At 42.6% G+C, this 22221-nt stretch overlaps 1 protein-coding gene across 1 annotated transcript in view; it reads right to left on the bottom strand.

The window, feature by feature from the left end:
* The window catches only part of LOC123729048 (succinate--hydroxymethylglutarate CoA-transferase-like), a 63266-nt gene that overhangs the window by 29523 nt on the left and 11522 nt on the right, over nt 1-22221 (bottom strand). The window contains exons 6-9 of the mRNA XM_045702883.1: nt 14016-14024; nt 8896-8904; nt 1086-1148; nt 460-596 (exon numbers count right to left, since the gene is read on the bottom strand). Of these exons, the coding sequence (XP_045558839.1) occupies nt 460-596; nt 1086-1148; nt 8896-8904; nt 14016-14024 (218 nt within the window). The remainder of the gene's footprint in view (nt 1-459; nt 597-1085; nt 1149-8895; nt 8905-14015; nt 14025-22221) is intronic.

Raw genomic sequence — 22221 nt, 5'->3', positions numbered from 1 at the left:
CATCCAAGGAATTAAAGCAATGGGGTCAGATGGTAAACACTTATAAAAAGCATTTCTTACTCACGGAGAGATTATTTCTCTATGTTCTCAAGTATCACTTTTTTATTTGGTCTTGAGGATTGTATGGCTCAAATTATACGCTTAGTGGGAATGGATTCTTTCCACCATGAGAAACTGACAGTTCAATTGGAAACATTGTTGTCTTAGTTCTAAGAGGACATCCAGTACAATAACACCATACAAAAGTAAACCACTGATGTCAGCAATATTCATTGGGCTTGCACTCTTGAACAGATTAACGTAAACATAGTTCATGCTATAGCTCCGAAAGCTAGCATTTTGGGACTGATCATTTAACACAGCGTTGTTTTGAGCACCTTCACATTTCCAGGGGAAAAGGATAAATTACAATTAAGGGACCGGATTCAAGTGGAAAGCAGGTTACAGTTGCTGTGGGTGGAAAGCAGGTTGCAGTCGATGTGAACACCTCCCCCTGTCCTGTGTCTCTGCAGCAGGGCTGCCATGATGGCCCCGTGGGTGTAGAGTCCTGTGGCCAGGTCAGTCATTACAACACCCGGCCTGACTGGGTCCCCATCCTGGACAACAAAGCAGGTAAACTTAAGACATTTTTGACAACTTCACCAACATCATTAACTGTTTATTTCAAGTCCAGCAATCATTAGTATAATTCAGAGTCATAGAAAAGATGATATATTATATGCATTTAGCAGACACTTTTAAACAAAGAAACTTACAGTAGTGCATACACATTTTCGTATGGGTGAAGCCAGTGGGAATCAAACCCAAAACCCTCCTAACTGAGCCCCACAGGACCACACAGGTCCAATTAATGAGAGAGCATAGACAATTCACATCCTTAGAAGCTTTATTTGTGGTATTTATATGATTACTTCGTGATTCAGAAATGAAAAGATGATTAACACATGGCTTGAGAAGTTTGATGTAGAAGGCCCTAATCATGAGTGTAATAATGAATTGTGATCTCATGTGTAGATTTTGGCACAAACGATGTATCTTCATTAACCTGTGAACATGTGTATCTTGGGGAGAGAAAACATACTAACCTCAGGGCCAGTGATGTGCATCATGCCAGAGACAGCAGAGGCGATGGAGTCATACCCTGGTCGCTGGGATAGTGGTTGTATGTGTGTGTGTGTGTGTGTGTGTGTGTGTTGTGCGCGTGAGAGAATATAAGTCAGAAGCACACTAACATGTAATGGGGATATTCACTCTGTAGTCTCTGCACAAAACATTTCCGTCTCTATACCATGGTAACAGAAAATGTACTCCAACATGAGAAACACACAAACCATCCAACCCCTCTGTACTATGTAATAGCAGCATGAAATTAACCCACAAAACCATTGACCACAGCTGCAACTGTTGTGCATGTCAACACTGGGCCAATTGAATAATAACAAGTGACTTTTTGCTTACAAGGTCCCACCTCATGCAGAAAGAGTTATTTTAAGGAAAAATTGAAAACATATGTTCCATAACTCTGCACTAACTAACTAAAACAGAGAAAATGAATACTGGTTTGATTGAGCCCAAAATGAGGACATTGCAGCAGAAACTCAGAAGTGTTAATGTCTACTAAGCTATAGCCACTGCAGCCCAATCAAAATAAGCACTCCAGGGGAAGAAAAAAAATCAAACTATATTTCACATTTCAAATTAGCTTGGGTAACTTCAACACAACAAGAATGGAATTTTCCTAGAAACCTCAACACTTTCAGTACAGAGGGCCCTACTAATAGGGCACATGTTGACAATTACTTGCGTTCTCAGATGGCACTTAAAATCAGCTTTCATTTTCTGCAAAGAAATTAAACCCCAATGATAACATTTCAAACGTTTAATCCTTCTGTGGAGTGAGGACCCTCATCCCTCTGTACCTCAAATATTCTAAAATCCTCCCTTGGTGCCTGAGTGCATCTGCTTTCCATTCCTGCTCAAAACTTCCATTCCACAAATTCTCTGGTAACTTTACGTGTTAAAGAAGGTTGTTTAGTTCCAAGTTAATAAGTCTTGGTGGTGTGCGTCTCTCCAATATGCCTTCCTTATAAATCTAGAGACAATACCAGACAGGTTCTTTAATAACCTCTTACATCTAGACGTTCCGCTAGCGGAACACCGCTCCAATATCCAATGATAGGGCGTGGCGCGAAATACAAACTCCTCGAAAATCCGAAAACTTCCATTTTTCAAACATACACCATTACACCATTTTAAAGACAAGACTCTCCTTTATCTAACCACACTGTCCGATTTCAAAAAGGCTTTACAACGAAAGCAAAACATTAGATTATGTCAGGAGAGTACCCAGCCAGAAATAATCAGACACCCATTTTTCAAGCTAGCATATAATGTCACAAAAACCAAAACCATAGCTAAATGCAGCACTAACCGTTGATGATCTTCATCAGATGACACTCCTAGGACATTATGTTATACAATACATGCATGTTTTGTTCAATCAAGTTCATATTTATATCAAAAACCAGCTTTTTACATTAGCATGTGACGTTCAGAACTAGCATTCCCACCGAACACGTCGCTGGAGACTTCGTACATGGAGCCGGAACAGGTCTCACCGGACTGTGGAGACGCACTGGAGGCCGGGTGCGTGGAGCAGGCACAGGGCGTACCAGGCTGGAGAGACGCACTGGAGACCGGGTGCGCGGAGCTGGCACAGGATATATTGGGCCGTGGAGGCGCACTGGAGGTCTGGAGCGTAGGGCTGGCACAACCCGTCGTGGCTGGATGCTCACTTTAGCCCGGCAAGTGCGGGGCGCTGGCACAGGACGAACTGGGCTGTGAAGCCGCACTGGCGACAGAGTGTGTAGAGCTGGCGCAGGATATACTGGGCCGTGGAGGCGCACTGGAGGTCTGGAGCGTAGGGCCGGCACAATCCGTCCTGGCTGAATGCTCACTTTAGCCCGGCAAATGCGGGGAGCCGGCAACGAGTGCACCGGGCTGTGAATGCGCACCGGAGATATGGTGCGCGTCACCGCATAACACGGTGCCTGACTGGTCACACGCTCCCCACGGTAAGCACGGGGAGTTGGCTCAGGTCTCAACCCTGACTCCGCCATTCTCCCTGTGTGCCCCCCCCAAAAAATTTTTTTAGGAGCTGCCTCTCGGGCTTCCGTGTTGCCGTGCTAATTCCTCGTAGCGTCGCAGTTCCTCCTTTGCTGCCTCTTATCTCCTCCCTTGGATGGCGACACTCACCAATCTGCGTCCAGGGCCCTTTGCATTCCAGGATCTCCTCCCATGTCCAACTATTCTGGCCACGCTGCTTGGTCCGTTTTTGGTGGAAGGTTCTGTAACGCACGTCGTTAGCAGAAGAAGTGGGCCAAAGCGCAGCGTGGTAAGTGTTCAAGATAATTTATTACAAGAAACACTCAAACAAGAATAACTAAAAGTAACAAAACGAAGCGAACAGTTCCGTCAGGCATAGACGCTAAACAGAAAATAGCCTCCCACAAACACAGGTGGAAAACAGGCTGCCTAAGTATGATTCCCCATCAGAGACAACGATAGACAGCTGCCTCTGATTGGGAACCACACTGGCCCAAAAACACAGAAACAGAAAACATAGATTTTCCCACCTGAGTCACACCCTGACCTAACCAAACATAGAGAATAATAAGGATCTCTATGGTCAGGGTGTGAGTATGCAGGGGTTCAATTACATCATTTTTTAAAGTTCCCTCATCTTTAGTCTCAGCTGACCACCTAGCTATTAAGAAAGGTAACGTCCAGGACACACTTCTAGGAAAATATACCTTTAATCCAAACGCTATTTTAGATTTATTTTAGCTTTATGCTGCAAACAAGTGGGAAAGGAAACCATTGATATGCATGTGATAGTTTGAAAGACATTTTAGCTCAAGTAATGAGGCTGCTTGATTTGTGTGCAGTTGGCCTCACAAGAATGTGATGTGATTTATATTTGCTTATTGGTTAATTGCCTTGGACTTGCGGGCAAATTCAGTGATCTTGAGGTAATTTGGAGTAGACATTTTATTCTGACCCCATGTTTTTTACTAAGCAATAATGCATGGAGCGATCTTTCAGATCCTAGTGGGGGCGCATATTGGCAGTCACATACCTAGAAACAGTTTAACAGATGGGGCATAAATAGATCACTTTTCTAAAGGCTCCATCATTCTCATGGGTTGAATAATCCAGTCGTTGTCATTATCTGCAGCTCATTCAACACTGAGTTCTACTTTTTTACTGATTGTGTATTTTTTTACAAATGTATTGCGGCCTCCCGAGTGGTGCAGCGGTCTAAGTCACTGCATCACAGTGCTAGCTGCATCACCTCAGAGCCTGGTTTGATCCCAGGCTGTGTCGCAGCTGGCCGCGACCGGGAGACCCTCGAGGCGGCACACAATTGGCCCAGCGTCGTCCAGGTTAGGGGAGGGTTTGGCCAGCCGGGTTATCCTTGTCCCATCACTCTCTAGCAACTCCTGTGGGGGGCCAGGCGCAGTGCACGCTGACACGGTAGCCAGGTGTACGGTGTTTTCTCTGACACATTGGTGTGGCTGGCTTCCGGGTTAAGCAACCGTTGTGTCAAGAAGCAGTGCGGCTTGGCGGGGTTGTGTTTCGGAAGACGCATCGCTCTTGACCGTCACCTCTCCTGAGACCGTATGGGAGTTGGGACAAGACTGTAACTACCAATTGGATATCCTCAAAAAATAAATATACTGTATATGTGCATTGCACTGGTGAGGAGAGCTTGCAAGTAAGCATGTCACTGTACTGTTCACACCCTGTATCCTGTGCATGAGATCAATAAACTCTGTTTCAGTTAGCCACAGTCCATTTTTTTAACTTTCTGAGTTTTTAAATCCATTTCCGCACAAGGTGAGGAAGGATAAAAAGTGAGCCTGTCATTGTTCTTCAGCTGGCGGCATGCCCTTCTCCTTGAGCTCTATATAGAGTGAGTGGGTTTGATTGTCGTGAGCCTCTCCCACACACCCTGTGGTTATTAACGTCTTGGGGCTAGGTGGGACGCTAGCGTGCCACCCGTGGTGCACTCCATCAACAGCAGGTGCATTTCAAGAGCGGCAAATTTGAATCCAAATAAATGTCAAAATTCAAATTTTTCAAAAATACAACTATGTTACACCATTTGAAAGATAAACATCTCCTTAATCTAACCACGTTTTACAATTTCAAAAAGGTTTTACGGCGAAAGCATAAATTTAGAGTATGTTAGGACAGTACATTTACAAGAGTTGTGTGTAATGTTTTGTCAAGTCAAAGACAGGGTCACCAAAACCATAAAACCAGCTAAAATGATGCACTAACCTTTTACAATCTCCATCAGATGACACTCCTAGGACATTATGTTAGACAATGCATGCATTTTTAGTTCTATCAAGTTCATATTTATATCCAAAAACAGCGTTTTACTATGGCATTGATGTTGAGGAAATCGTTTCCCTCCAATAACCGGCAGTCAAGTCAGCGTAACAAATTAAATAATTAAAATTAGAAAACATTGGTAAAATATTATATTGTCATTTAAAGAATTATAGATTTACATCTCTTGAACGCAATCAACTTGCCAGATTTAAAAATAACCTTACTGGGAAATCACACTTTGCAATAATCTGAGCACTGCGCCCAGAAAAATACGCGTTGCGATACAGACTAGACGTCATGTTGGGGAGATCTAAAATCGAAAATACTATGTAAATAATCCATTACCTTTGATTCTCTTCATCAGATGTCACTTCCAGGTATCACAGGTCCATAACGAATGTAGTTTTGTTCAAAAAAGCTCATCATTTATGTCCAAAAATCTCCGTCTCGTTAGCACATGATGTAAGCCAGCCGGACTTCTCGTCATGAACGAGGGGAAAAAATATATTTCCGTTCGTTCAAACATGTCAAACGTTGTATAGCATAAATCATTAGGGCCTTTTTTAACCAGAACATGAATAATATTCAAGGTGGACGAATTCATACTCTTTTATAACGTATTGGAACGAGGGTACCCAACACGAACTCGCGCACCAGGTGTCTAATGGGCCATCACCGTTCCATGGCTCTTGTTCGGTCAGATCTCCCTCCAGAAGACTCAAAACACTTTGTAAAGGCTGGTGACATCTAGTGGAAGCAATAGGAAGTGCCAAAATATTCCTAAACCCCTGTGTTTTTCAATGGGATAGGTTTAAAGTCAATACAACACATCAGGTATCCACTTCCTGTCAGAAAATGTCTCAGGGTTTTGCCTGCCAAATGAGTTCTGTTATACTCACAGACACCATTCAAACAGTTTTGGAAACTTTAGAGTGTTTTCTATCCATATATAATAAGTATATGCATATTCTAGTTACTGGGTAGGATTAGTAACCAGATTAAATCGGGTACATTTTTTTTATCCAGACGTGCAAATGCTGCCCCCTAGACCCAACAGGTTAAAGAGCACTTAATGCGGTGTTGAGCACTAATCTGAGGAGTGAGGATAGTAGTTGGAGCATTAACCTGAGGACTGATGATAGTAGTTAGAGCATTAATCTGAGGACTGATGATAGTAGTTAGAGCATTAATCTGAGAGTGATTATTGTAGTTAGAGCATTAATCTGAGGAGTGATGATAGTAGTTAGAGCATTAATCTGAGGAGTGATGATAGTAGTTAGAGCATTAATCTGAGGAGTGATGATAGTAGTTAGAGAATGAATCTGAGGAGTGAGGAGAGTCACACATTTGTTTTTTGCTCTTATATTTTGGTAGGTTTTTGTATGCATTTCTTCTGCTGTGACACATATTTGAGCCTATGGCTATTTGTACACACCAGCCTGGGAAGATGGTTTTGATTTCACACTGCTTTAACTTGTTATGGATAGGGGGCAGTATTTTCACGGCCGGATAAAAAACGTACCCGATTTAATCTGGTTATTACTCCTGCCCAGAAACTAGAATATGCATATAATTAGTAGCTTTGGATAGAAAACACTCCAAAGTTTCTAAAACTGTTTGAATGGTGTCTGTGAGTATAACAGAACTCAAATGGCAGGCCAAAACCTGAGAAGATTCTGTACAGGAAGTACCCTGTCTGACCATTTCTTGGCCTTCTTTGTCATCTCTATCCAAAACAGAGGATCTCTGCTGTAACGTGACACTTTCTAAGGCTCCCATAGGCTCTCAGAAGGTGCCAGAACGTTGAATGATGACTCTGCAGTCTCTGGCTGAAAAACAGTAGCGCATTTGGATAGTGGTCAATCTGAGAACAATGAGACGGGCATGTGCGTGCACGTGAAGAGGCCATTTTACATTTTCAGTCTTTGAACGAAAACAACGACTCCCGGTCGGAATATTATCGCTATTTTACGAGAAAAATCGCATAAAAATTGATTTTAAACAGCGTTTGACATGCTTCGAAGTACGGTAATGGAATATTTTGACATTTTTTGTCATGATATGCGCCGGCGCGTCACCCTTCGTTACCCTTCGGATAGTGTCTTGAACGCACAAAAAAAACGCCGCTATTTGGATATAACTATGGATTATTTGGAACCAAACCAACATTTGTTGTTGAAGTAGAAGTCCTGGGAGTGCATTCTGACGAAGAACAGCAAAGGTAATCAAATTTTTCTTATAGTAAATCTGAGTTTGGTGAGTACCAAACTTGGTGGGTGTCAAAATAGCTAGCCTGTGATGGCCGGGCTATGTACTCAGAATATTGCAAAATGTGCTTTCACCGAAAAGCTATTTTAAAATCGGACACCGCGATTGCATAAAGGAGTTCTGTATCTATAATTCTTAAAATAATTATGTTTTTTTGTGAACGTTTATCGTGAGTAATTTAGTAAATTCACCGGAACGGTCCACAGTCCGGAGCCTCCACCGACGGTCAGCTGTCCGGAGCCTCTGGCGACGGTCGGCAGTCCGGAGCCTCTGGCGACGGTCGGCAGTTCGGAGCCCCGGCGATGATCTATGGTACGGTTCCTCCGGCAACGATCCAGGGTCCGGAGGAGATGCCCACCCGGACCCTCCCCTATAGGTTCAGGTTTGCGGCCAGAGTCCGCACCTTTGGGGGGGTACTGTCACGCCCTGACCATAGAGATCCTTATTATTCTCTATGTTTGGTTAGGTCAGGGTGTGACTCAGGTGGGGAAGTCTATGTTTTCTGTTTCTTTGTTGTTGGGCCGAGTGTGGTTCCCGATCAGAGGCAGCTGTCTATCATTGTCTGATTGGGAATCATACTTAGGCAGCATGTTTTCCACCTGTGTTTGTGGGAAGTTATTTTCTGTTTAGCGTCTATGCCTGACGGAACTGTTCGCTTTCGTTTTGTTACTTTTGGTTATTCTTGTTCGAGTGTTTCTTGTAATAAATTATCATGAACACTTACCACGCTGCGCTTTGGTCCACTTCTCCTGCTAATGACAAGCGTTACAGTATATGAATAAAAAGGTTGAAAAGGTTATTCTATAAATGTCAGGACACAAAACAACTAAAATGGTTTATGAGGCAAAGACCACATGAAGCAAATCAAAGCACATTAGTTACAGATTCACACAAGGAAGCTGTCAAAATCCAGCAAAATCTCAGCATGAGCGTTGTAAATCTTTCCAATTTTACAGTAGTGTTTACCATCCACAATTTACTAAGGCCTCGTGGGCAATGCCTCTTGCATTTTAAAAGAAAGCAAGGTCGGGAATTTAGCAACAGAGGTAATCTTCCAAAAAGACTTTGGGAAATTAAAACTGTCTACAATTCATTGGTTTCCTTACCATTGGGAATGCAATGGCAAACCTGAAACCAACCCACCACATCTGATGTATCGAGGAACGAAGACAAGAGATGCCTCTCTTGTTTATCAACTAAATAAAGTTGACACTTTATTTAGACATGAGATGCCTCTCAAAACTTAAAAAGATGCACACCCTTGAAGAATTCGATTTTTTTATAAATCAGGCTGGTATTTATTTATTGAATTTATATATCCATATATACACAGGGTATTAACATTGAGACCCAGGTCTCTTTTTCAAGTGAGACCTGTAAACAACATAACAAAATGCATATAAATAAAGAAAACCCTGTTAATTAATTGATTGATATTTTAGCATCACTGGTTTCTTGACTCTGGCGGTTGAAGAAACTAGGAATTCAGGTGTATACACGTATGTTCACTAGGGTGTTAGGCACCCTCTAGTGACCATTTATGAGAACTTTAGGCCTGTGCTTTGGACAGGGGTAGATAGCGTAGGCACCAGGAAAAAGTCAAGCGATGGCGTGGCCAATGTTCCCTCTAAACTGCGCGCGTGCGCCGCACACCTCACCCAGGAATGCCACGTAGAATAAATGCCATGCCCCGCAGAGACGCAAGAGATTGAACTTCATTGAGTTCGCCCCATTAGTTTGCACTATATAGATCAATGTTTTTTTCTGTGATCGAACATCGAATCAACATTATATCAGCCCCTTTTCAATGCAACAAACCAAAACAAATCTAACTTTGCAGATTGAGTCTGATTTTGTTGTAGGCAGAGCCAGATCACAACAGAGTAGAATTCAATTTGCGGGTGCTGTCAACAAGCATTCTTTCAATCACCCGCGAGTGAACACGCTTTTCAGATCAATTTAGATCAGAGCACAGAGCAGGCACGTGTTCACATTTGTTGATATTCTTTGCTATAGTTAGCGAGTTATTAGTACAGTTATAGATAAGTATAGGTCAGCTATTGCGAGTTACTGCTTCCTACAAGTGCACAAAATGTGTAAGCTACATTTCAACCTGTCTTTGAAAAGCCAGTCAGGTAAAAAGCTTAGGTCTTAATTAAAGGGGCAATGTTGTATTTTGAGACAGACTTGAACATGTAAATAAGCCAATAGTCAGACAGGTAGGCTACATTGTCGAATTCTTTGTATGGTAATAATAATTAATTGTATTTTGTAAAGTGGTTTATTGCATCATACAATGCAATTCACCGTCACACATTTGGCCCATTGTGTTACAAATATTAATTAACATCAAGCCCTTCATAATGTAAAAAACTTTTTAAAAGTCTCATGTAATGTAGGCCTGCATTGAACACCACAAATAGGCTACATCATAGCAATCAAAAGCTACTATTTCCATGTGAAAATGTTATGGGATTTGCTCCATTGGTTTTGTTTGTCGGCCTACATTATGCTCAAATCGCCAATTGGCTACTGTCTAAAACTGTAAGTGTACAGCCTCAGTGTTCACTGTAAATGTACGCTGGAAGTTGCACAAATTTCTCACATTGTTCAAGTTTCCGCTCACAAGACCTAAAATTTGATCAGTGCCCCAACAAATTTGAGGGAACATTGGGCGTGGCCCTGTGATGTGCAAGAATAAGAATGGGCATACAGTATATTTTATTATTGCAAGCCACAAGTTGCTTTACATACAAAATGGAAATGGCAGTTTCCTGAATTGAACATGGTTAGGATTATGTTGGAGATGTCATTGTTCATGACAAGGTGGATAATGAGAGTTAACCATGAAGTCAACAAAAACAGATCTGTTTTAATGCAAAGGCCCATGACAACATATAGTAATATCAAAGCAATATCAATAGCAATATCACATCAACACAGACAGATATGCCAAGGTGACACGATATCACTTCACAGGAATCAGTGACGTGGGCTTTTGGACGGAGCGTGACACGATTACAGAATTTACAGCTTGCCAACACGTGAAATAAATCTCAGAGGGCCAGCGTGGGAACATGAGCCATCCGTTACAGATCAGTGTGGCAACGGAGTAATTTTTGTATAAATCCCCACTTCCTTTACAAGTGAATAATGCAGACAGTAAACTGAAATGTGCCTTTTCACAAGTCCCGAAATTAACTGAAACATGGATGGAAAAGATTGACAACATGCATAGCCAAACAAAACTGTCTCAGTAAAATGGAGGAGAAATTGTCTCCCAGTCATTACATCTCCTTCATTAAAGATTTGCAATAAAATACAGCTCTCCGCCACCATACACAGGTACTTTGACAGAGTTGGGGTCAATTTCCCTTACATACTTTAAATTCAGGGAGTGAAAATGAAATCCGAATCAAAACAAATTCACTTTACATTAAGTTCCCCCTATTACACATTAATAACTGTAGTAACAGCATACATATGTATTACTATGTAATTACATGGTAATAGGATTGTAGCTGTACTGGTAGTTACACAACTGGAACAAGGACTATGTAATTACACATCGACTTGAAGGTTAATTCACATGTGTAATTAATATTGTTAAGATTTTCTAGTTCCAGTATGTAAGTAATGTTTTGTAATTAAATATTTGAAAGTCACCTGTGAGGGGCCTCCCGAATGGCGCAGAGGTCTAAGGTACTGCATCGCAGTGCTAGAGGCATCACTATAGATCTGGGTTCGATCCGGGGCTGTGTTGTAGCCGGCCGCAACCGGGAGACTCATGAGGAGGCGCACAATTGGCTGAGCGTCATCCGGGTTAGGGGAGGGTTTGGCTGGCCTGAATGTCCTTGTCCCATTGCTTTCTTGTGGCGGATGCACGTTGACTTCAGTCACCGGTTGAATGTGTTTCTTCCGACACATTGGTGTGGCTGGCGTCGTTACATTTACATTTACATTTAAGTCATTTAGCAGACGCTCTTATCCAGAGTGACTTACAAATTGGTGCATTCACCTTATGATATCCAGTGGAACAACCACTTTACAATAGTGCATCTAAATCTTTTAAGGGGGGGGTTAGAAGGATTACTTTATCCTATCCTAGGTATTCCTTAAAGAGGTGGGGTTTCAGGTGTCTCCGGAAGGTGGTGATTGACTCCGCTGTCCTGGCGTCGTGAGGGAGCTTGTTCCACCATTGGGGTGCCAGAGCAGCGAACAGTTTTGACTAGGCTGAGCGGGAACTGTGCTTCCTCAGAGGTAGGGGGGCCAGCAGGCCAGAGGTGGATGAACGCAGTGCCCTTGTTTGGGTGTAGGGCCTGATCAGAGCCTGAAGGTATGGAGGTGCCGTTCCCTTCACAGCTCAGTAGGCAATCACCATGGTCTTGTAGCGGATGCGAGCTTCAACTGGAAGCCAGTGGAGAGAGCGGAGGAGCGGGGTGACGTGAGAGAACTTGGGAAGGTTGAACACCAGACGGGCTGCGGCGTTCTGGATGAGTTGTAGGGGTTTAATGGCACAGGCAGGGAGCCCAGCCAACAGCGAGTTGCAGTAATCTAGACGGGAGATGACAAGTGCCTGGATTAGGACCTGCACCGCTTCCTGTGTGAGGCAGGGCCGTACTCTGCGAATGTTGTAGAGCATGAACCTACAGGATCGGGTCACCGCCTTGATGTTAGTGGAGAACGACAGGGTGTTGTCCAGGATCACGCCGAGGTTCTTAGCACTCTGGGAGGAGGACACAAGCGAGTTGTCAACCGTGATGGCGAGATCATGGAACGGGCAGTCCTTCCCCTGGAGGAAGAGCAGCTCCGTCTTGCCGAGGTTCAGCTTGAGGTGGTGATCCGTCATCCACACTGATATGTCTGACAGATATGTCGTTAAGCGAGCAGTGTGTCAAGAAGCAGTGCAGGTTGGCAGGGTCGTGTTTTGGAGGACGTATGGCTCTTGACCTTGGCCTCTCCCGAGTCCGTACGGGAGTTGCAGCGATGGGACAAGACTGTAACTACTATCAATTGGATATCACAAAGTTGGGGATATCACCATTTTTTTTTTTACAAATAAAAAACATGTGAAAGTCACCTGTAACTCAAACCAAGGTTCCACTACCATGTAATATCAGGGTTAATAACTAGAAATAAGGCCTGTCCTTAACTCCCAGTAATGTTCAATTAGTTTATTTCTGTGTTATAACCTGGCTAGGTAACACCATGTGCCAAGGTAGACTCAGCAAAGTGACGTTGACACAAGCAGTACTGCAGATATTGAGATAGGCAAGTTGCAAGACTTCTCTCGCACACAGTATCTGAGCACATGCACAGGTTCGCTTCACACTGTCACAGTGTGGTAGCCACGGGACCAAAAGCCTTGTGCTTCACGCTTTTAGTACTTGCGAACATTGACCCACTATGCTGTTTACTTTCTGCATTAAACTTTACAGCTCATGTAAAGTGTTGGTCCCATATTTCATGAGCTGTATGTTCCAAATGCACAAAAAGCTTTTTTCGCTCAAATTTAGTGAAATTTGTTTACATCCCTGTTAATGACATTTCACCTTTGCCAAGATAATCCATCCACCTGACAGGTGAGGCATATCAAGAAGCTGATTAAACAGCATGATAATTACAGAAGTGCACCTTGTGCTGGGGACAATAAAAGGCCTCTTTTCAATGTGCAGTTTTGTCAGATAACACAATGCCACAGATCTCTCAAGTTTTGAGGGAGCGTGCATTTGGCATGCTGACTGCATGAATGTCCACCAGACCTGTTGCCAGAAAATAATCTTCCTCCGATGTCTTTTTATAAATTTGGCAGTACGTCCAACTGGCCTCACAACTGCAGACCACATGTAACCACGCCAACTAGGACCTCCATATCCGGCTTCTTTACCTGCGGGATCGTCTGAGGGGGGAGGGGTGTTGAAGAATATTTTTGTCTGTAATAAAGCCTTTCTGTGAGGAAAAACTCATTCTGATTGGCTGGGCTTGGCTCTCCAGTAGGTGAGACTGGCTGCCAACTGGGTGGGCCCCCTAGGCCTTTCTGCACCTCTGCTCAGTCGCATGAAATCCATAGATTAGGGCCTAATTCATTTCTTTCAAATGACTGATTTCCTTATTTGAGCTGTACATTTTTCTTGAGCGGATGGTCAAGGGACCTGAACATAATTACAAATAATTTGTAGACTGAAAATTGACCACAAGAAGCCCAAACAGATATACAGTAATTTTGGAGTAAAACATAATCATTTTAAACATTACGTTTGTATACGATCATCCTCTATGCAAAGATGACTCTCAGAAACACAATGTTGTTCTCCGTTTTGCTGTATGACCCCCACAAGCATCACGGGACTTGTCTGAAGTCGGTTTGGTTTGAGTTATTAACATGGTAATTCACAGGTATTTTCTATTTCTATTATTTATTAAGGATCCCCTTTAGCTTCTTCCAAGGCAGCAGCTACTCTTCCTGGGGTCCAGCAACATTAAGGCAGTTATATACAGTTAAAAATATTACATGACATTACATTTCATAACACTTTTCACAACACATTGAGTGTGTTCCCTGAGGCAACTACTCTCTATTACATATCTACAATACAACATCCATGTGTACGTGTGTGTAGAGTGCTTGTCTTATCATGTGTATGTGTGTCTGTGCCTATGTGTATGTCTCTTCACAGTCCCCTCTGTTCCATAAGGTGTATTTTTATCTGTTTTTAAATCTGATTATACTGCTTGCATCAGTTACCTGATGTGGAATAGAGTTCCATCTAGTCATGCCTCTATGTAGTACTGTGCGCCACCCATAGTCTGTTTTTGACTTGGGGATTGTGAAGAGACCTTTGGTGACATGTCTCATGGGTGTCCGAGCTGTGTGCTAGTAGTTTAAAACAGACACCTTGTTGCATTCAGCATGTCAACACTTCTTACAAAAACAAGTAGTGATGAAGTCAATCTCTTTACAGGCATATTATAAATGTTAGCTCTCCATGTACATTTAAGGGCCAGCCGTGCTGCCCTGTTCTGAGCCAATTGTAATTTTCCGAGGTCCCTCTGTGGCACCTGACCACACGACTAAACAGTAGTCCTGACATGTACAGTGTTGAATCATCCGCATACATAGACAGACTGGCTTTACTCAAGGCCAGTGGCATGTCATTGGTAAAGTTTGAAAAAAGTAAGGGGCCTAGACAGCTGCCCTAGGGAATTCCTGATTCTACCGGGATTATGTTTGAGAGGTTTAGACAGGTAACTTTTTATTCACAATATAGCAGGGGTTGTAAATCCATAACACATACATTTTTCCATCAGTAGACTGTATTACTTTGTTAATTACAGCGAGCATGGGCAACCATCACCATCAATCATAGTTAACAAATGTTTATGTTATTCCGTAATTGCCACACATATACCACAGGTGTTGTAAACTCAGGACCCCATCAATAAATCTTCCTTTTAAAAACATATATATATTAACTCACCAAAAAAAGAAACGTCCCTTTTCAGGACCCTCTCAAAGATAATTAATTAAAATCCAAATAACGTCACATATCTTCATTGTAAAGGGTTTTAACACTGTTTCCCATGCTTGTTCAATGAACCATAAACAATTAATGAACATGCACCTGTGGAACGGTCGTTAAGACACTAACAGCTTACAGACGGTAGGCCATTAAGGTCACAGTTATGAAAACTTAGGACACTAAAGAGGCCTTTCACCTGAATCTGAAAAACACCAAAAGAAAGATGCCCACGGTCCCTGCTCATCTGCGTAAACGTGCCTAAGGCACGCTGCAAGGAGGTATGAGGATTGCAGATGTGGCCAGGGCAATAAATTGCAATGTCCATACTGTGAGACGCCTAAGACAGTGCTACAGGGAGACAGGATGGACAGCTGGCAGACCACATGTAAGAACACCTGCACTGGGATGGTACAGCCGAACATCACACCTGTGGGACAGGTACAGGATGGCAACAACAACCGCCCGAGTTACACCAGGAACGCATAATCTTCCATCAGAATTCAGACTGTCCGCAATAGGCTGAGAGAGGCTGTACTGAGGGCTTCAGGGCCTGTTGTAAGGAAGGTCCTCACCAGACATCACCGGCAACAACGTCGCCTATGGGCACTAACCCACCGCCACTGGACCAGACAAGACTTGAACAAAAAATGCTCTTCTCTGACAAGTCGCGGTTTTGTGATGGTTGGATTCGCATTTATTGTCGAAGGATTGAGTGTTAAAACCGAGGCCTGTACTCTGGAGCGGGATTGATTTGGAGGTGGAGGTGTTCTGCCATGGCCAGCGAAGAGCCCAGATCTCAATCCCATTGAGCACATCTGGGACCTGTTGGATCGGAGGGTGAGGGCTAGGGCCATTCCCCCCAGAAATGTCCGGGAACTTGCAGGTGCCTTGGTGGAAGAGTGGGGTAACATCTCACAGCAAGAACTGGCAAATCTGGTGCAGTCCATGAGGAGGAGATGCACAGCAGTACTTAATGCAGCTAGTGGCCACACCAGATACTGACTGTTACTTTTGATTTTGACCCCCCCCTTTGTTCAGGGACACATTATTCCATTTCTGTTAGTCACATGTCGAACTTGTTGAGTTTATGTCTCTGTTGTTGAATCTTGTTATGTTCATACAAATATTTACACATGTTAGGTTTGCTGAAAATAAACGCAGTTGACAGGGAGAGGAGATTTCTTTTTTGCTGAGTTTACATACAGTGGAGGAAAAAAGTATTTGATCCCTTGCTGATTTTGTACGTTTGCCCACTTACAAAGAAATTATCATTCTATAATTTTAATAGTAGGTTTATTTGAACAATGAGAGACAGAATATAACAAAACAATCCAGAAAAACCCATGTCAAAAATGTTATAAAATGATTTGCATTTTAATGAGGGAAATAAGTATTTGACCCCACTGCAAGACATGACTTAGTACTTGGTGGCAAAACCCTTGTTGGCAATCACAGAGGTCAGATGTTTCTTGTAGTTGGCCACCAGGTTTGCACACATCTCAGGAGGGATTTTGTCCCACTCCTCTTTGCAGATCTTCTCCAAGTCATTAAGGTTTCGAGGCTGACGTTTAGCAACTCGAACCTTCAGCTCCTTCCACAGATTGTCTATGGGATTAAGGTCTGGAGACTGGCCAGGCCACTCCAGGACTATAATGTGCTTCTTCTTGAGCCACTCATTTGTTGCCTTGGCTGTGTATTTTGGGTCATTGTCATGCTGGAATACCCATCCACGACCTATTTTCAATGCCCTGGCTGAGGGAAGGAGGTTCTCACCCACGATTTGACGGTACATGGCCCCGTCCATCGTCCCATTGATGCGGTGAAGTTGTCCTGTCCCCGTAGCAGAAAAACACCCCCAAAGCATAATGTTTCCACCTCCATATTTGACGGTGGAGATGGTGTTCTTGGGGTCATAGGCAGCATTCCTCCTCCTCCAAACACGGCGAGCTGAGTTGATGTCAAATAGCTCCATTTTGGTCTCATCTGACCACAACACTTTCACCAGTTGTCCTCTGAGTCATTCAGATTTTCATTGGCAAACTTCAGACGGGCATGTTTATGTATTCTTGAGCAGTGGCACATTGCGGGCGCTGCAGGATTTCAGTCCTTCACGGCGTAGTGTGTTACCAATTGTTTTCTTGGTGACTATGGTCCCAGCTGCCTTGAGATCATTGACAAGATCCTCCCGTGTAGTTCTGGGCTGATTCCTCACCATTCTCATGATCATTGCAACTCCACGAGTTGAGATCTTGCATAGAGCCCCAGGCCGAGGGATATTGACAGTTCTTTGTGTTTCTTCCATTTGCAAATAATCGCACCAAATGTTGTCACCTTCTCACCAAGCTGCTTGGCGATATTCTTGTAGCCCATTCCAGCCTTGTGTAGGTCTACAATCTTGTCCCTGACATCCTTGGAGAGCTCTTTGGTCTTGACCATGGTGGAGAGTTTGGAATCTGATTGATTTATTGCTTCTGTGGACAAGTGTTGTCACGGGCGTCGTTGAAGAGAGAAGGGGACCAAGGCGCAGCGGGTTGCGTGCTCATCATTATTTTATTTTCAATTAAAATGAACAGGAAAACAAAGAACGACAGACCGACAGTTTCACAGGCTATAATAACAGCAGTGCAAAATACAACTACCCACAATGAGACAGGTGAAAACAAGCTCCCTAAGTATGACTTCCAATCAGGAACAATGATGTACAGCTGTTCCTGATTGAGAGCCACACCAGGCCAACAAAGAAATACAAAACCTAGAAAACCTAGAAACCCAAAACAAGAACATACACCAAAAACCCCGGAACACATAAATACAATACCCCTCTACATACACATAACCCCCGAACCATATAAAACAAATACCCTCTGCCACGTCCTGACCAAACTACCATAACCAATAACCCTTATACTGGTCAGGACGTGACAAGTGTCTTTTTTACAGGTAACAAGCTGTGGTTAGGAGCATTCCTTTTAAGAGTGTGCTCCTAATCTCAGCTCATTACCTGTATAACCTCTATGGGCTAGGTGGGACGCAAGCGTCCCACCCGTGGTGCACTCCATCAACAGCAGGTGCATTTGAAGAGCGGCAAATTTGAATCCAAATAAATGTCAAAATTCAAATTTTTCAAACATACAACTATTTTACACCCTTTGAAAGATAAACATCTCCTTAATCTAACCACGTTTTACGGTTTCAAAAAGGTTTTACGGCGAACGCATAAATTTAGAGTATGTTAGGACACTACATTTACAAGAGTTGTGTGTAATGTTGTGCCAATTCAAAGACAGGCGTCACCAAAACCATAAATCAGCTAAAATTATGCACTAACCTTTTACAATCTCCAACAGATGACACTCCTAGGACATTGTGTTAGACAATGCATGCAATTTTAGTTCTATCAAGTTCATATTTATATCCAAAAACAGCGTTTTACTGTGGCGTTGATGTTCAGGAAATCGTTTCCCTCCAATAACCGGCATTCAAGTCAGCACCACAAATTAAATAATTAAAATTAGAAAACATTGGTAAAATATTATATTGTCATTTAAAGAATTATAGATTTACATCTCTTGAACGCAATCAACTTGCCAGATTTAAAAATAACCTTACTGGGAAATCACACTTTGCAATAATCTGAGCACTGCGCCCAGAAAAATACGCGTTGCGATACAGACTAGCCGCCATGTTGGGGAGATCTAAAATCGAAAATACTATGTAAATAATCCATTACCTTTGATTCTCTTCATCAGATGTCACTTCCAGGTATCACAGGTCCATAACGAATGTAGTTTTGTTCAAAAAAGCTCATCATTTATGTCCAAAAATCTCCGTCTTGTTAGCACATGATCTAAGCCCGCCGGACTTCACTTCAAGAACGAGGGGAAAAAATCTATTTACGTTCGTTCAAACATGTCAAACGTTGTATAGCATAAATCATTAGGGCCTTTTTTAACCAGAACATGAATAATATTCAAGGTGGACGAATGCATTCTCTTTTATAACGTATTGGAACGAGGGTACCCAACATGAACTCGCGCGCCAGGTGTCTAATGGGCCATCATCGTTCCATGGCTCTTGTTCGGTCAGATCTCCCTCCAGAAGACTCAAAACACTTTGTAAAGGCTGGTGACATCTAGTGGAAGCAATAGGAAGTGCCAAAATATTCCTCAGCCCCTGTGTTTTTCAATGGCATAGGTTTAAAGGTAATACAACACATCAGGTATCCACTTCCTGTCAGAAAATGTCTCAGGGTTTTGCCTGCCAAATGAGTTCTGTTATACTCACAGACACCATTCAAACAGTTTTAGAAACTTTAGGGTGTTTTCGATCCATATATAATAAGTATATGCATATTCTAGTTACTGGGTAGGATTAGTAACCAGATTAAATCGGGTACATTTTTTTATCCAGCCGTGCAAATACTGCCCCCTAGCCCCAACAGGTTAAAAGACACCTGGGAGCCAGAAATCTTTCTGATTGAGAGGGGGTCAAATACTTATTTCCCTCATTAAAATGCAAATCAATTTATAACATTTTTGACATGCGTTTTTCTGGATATTTTTGTTGTTATTCTGTCTCTCACTGTTGAAATAAACCTACCATTAAAATTATAGACAGATCCTTTCTTTGTCAGTGGGCAAACGTACAAAATCATCAGGGATCAAATACTTTTTTCCCCCACTGTACACACATATACACTACTGTTCAAAAGTTTGGGGTCGCTTAGAAATGTACTTTTTTTTAAGAAAAGCACATTTTTGTCCATTTAAAATAACATCTTATTCATCAGATATACAGTGTAGACATTTTTATTGTTGTAAATGCCTATTGTAGCTGGAAACGGCAGATTTTTTATGGAACATCTACATAGGCGTACTGAGGCCCATTATCAGCAGCCATCACTCCTGTGTTCCAATGGCACGTTGTGTTAGCTAATCCAAGTTTATCATTTTAAAAGCCTAATTGATCATTATAAAACCCTTTTGCAATTATGTTAGCACAGCTGAAAACTGTTGTTCTAATTAAAGAAGCAATAAAACTGGCCTTCTTTAGACTAGTTGAGTGTCTGGAGCATCAGCATTTGTGGGTTTGATTACAGGCTCAAAATGGCTAGAAATAAATAACTTTCTTCTGAAACTTGTCAATCTATTCTTGTTCTGAGAAATGAAGGCTATTACATGAGAGAAATTGCCAATAAACTTAAGATCTCGTACAATGCTGTGTACTACTCCCTTCACAGAACAGTGCAAACTGGCTCTAACAGAATAGAAAGAGGAGTGGGAGGCCCCGATGCACAATTTAGCAAGAGGTCAAGTACATTTAGAGTGTCTAGTTTGAGAAACAGATGCCTCACAAGTCCTCAACTGGCAGCTTCATTAAATTGTATCCGCAAAACACCAGTCTCAACGTCAACAGTGAAGAGGCGATTCTGGGATGCTGGCCTTCTAGGCAGAGTTCCTCTGTGCAGTGTCTGTGTACTTTTGCCCATCTTAATCTGTATTTTTATTGGCCAGTCTGCGATATGTCTTTTACTTTGCAACTCTGCCTAGAAGGCCAGCATCCTGGAGTCGCCTCTTCACTGATGACGTTAAGACTGGTGTTTTGCACAACTTAAGGATCCGCCCCTTTTATTCAATTTTCGCCTAAAATGACATACCGAAATCTAACTGCCTGTAGCTCAGGCCCTGAAGCAAGGATTTTCTTGGTGCCATTTAAAAGGAAAGAATTGGAAGTTTGTGGAAATGTGAAAGGAATGTAGGAGAATATAACACAATAGATCTGGTAAAAGATAATACAAAGAAAAAACATCAGTTGTTTTGTACGTTTTTTGTACCATCATCTTTGAAATGCAAGAGAAAGGCCATAATATATTATTCCAGCCCAGGTGCAATATAGATTTTGGCCACGAGATGGCAGTAGTGTATGTGCAAAGTCTTAGACTGATCCAATGAACCATTTCATTTCTGTTAAAAATGTTGTATCAAGACTGCCCAAATGTGCCTAATTTGTTTAACTTTTCAGGTTCAAAATTGTGCACTCTCCTCAAACAATAGCATAGTTTTCTTTCACTGTAATAGCTACTGTATATTGGACAGTGCAGTTAGATTAACAAGAATTTAAGCTTTCTGCCAATATCAGATATGTCTATGTCCTGGGAAATGTCTTGTTAGTTCAACCTCATGCTAATCGCATTAGCCTACGTTAGCTCAACCATCCCGTGGAAGGGACACCGATCCCGAAGAAGTTTTAAACTTACTGCACTATCAGAAGCCACCACTAGGGGGAATCCCATGCCTAGCAAAAAATTATTTCAAGTGCAAAATGATAGTCTTCGCTGTTGTACTGGACAAGAGTGCAATTTCAGGCTAATTTGACAAGTAGTCGATAGTCAGCAAATAGTCCTTACCATTGCAGTGAAACAAGTCAACTCCTACTTTCTCCCAGAATGAGGTGGGTACCATTCCCATAACCATGGGCTCCTTGGGCTGTCTATAATGAAATTTGAGACGTGTCACATTTTCCCACCATTAGCTCAACATCAGAATTTATATTCGGCCAATAAAGGGACTCTCTGGCCACTCTCTTACATTTCTCAGTTCCCAGATGTCCTTCATGCACTCTCTGTAGCATCTCCTTATGCATTGAAGTAGGTATCTGTTAGGCGGGGCGGAGTAGGTGAACACAAGTGCAGACTCAGACATGGAGACAGTGATAAGGTAACTAAGGTATTTATTGAAAAGCGGGAGAGAAATAGGGTGCAGGCAAGGGGAAGCTCGAGTAGGTAGCAGGGAACCAGGAACTGAGGCTGAGGCAAGGGGAGTAGGGGCAGGGTAAGCAGGTCCGGAGCGGAATCCAAGGAAGCAGTAGAGCGGGGGTCCAGGGCAGGGAAGCAGGACTTGTGACAGGGACCAGAGTCAGAGCAGACGGAATGCGCAGAGGCTACGATCTGGCAGTGTGGAAGGGGCAGGGCTGAGTATTTGTAGAGGTCTTGATTATAGAAAAGGTTGCAACTGCTCTGCCTCCAGCACAC

This window comes from Salmo salar, chromosome ssa19, assembly GCF_905237065.1.
Source record: "Salmo salar chromosome ssa19, Ssal_v3.1, whole genome shotgun sequence".
In the NCBI taxonomy this organism is placed as follows: Eukaryota; Metazoa; Chordata; class Actinopteri; order Salmoniformes; family Salmonidae; genus Salmo; species Salmo salar.
Note: the sequence above shows the minus strand (reverse complement) of the source record. Positions and strands in the feature narration are given on the sequence as shown.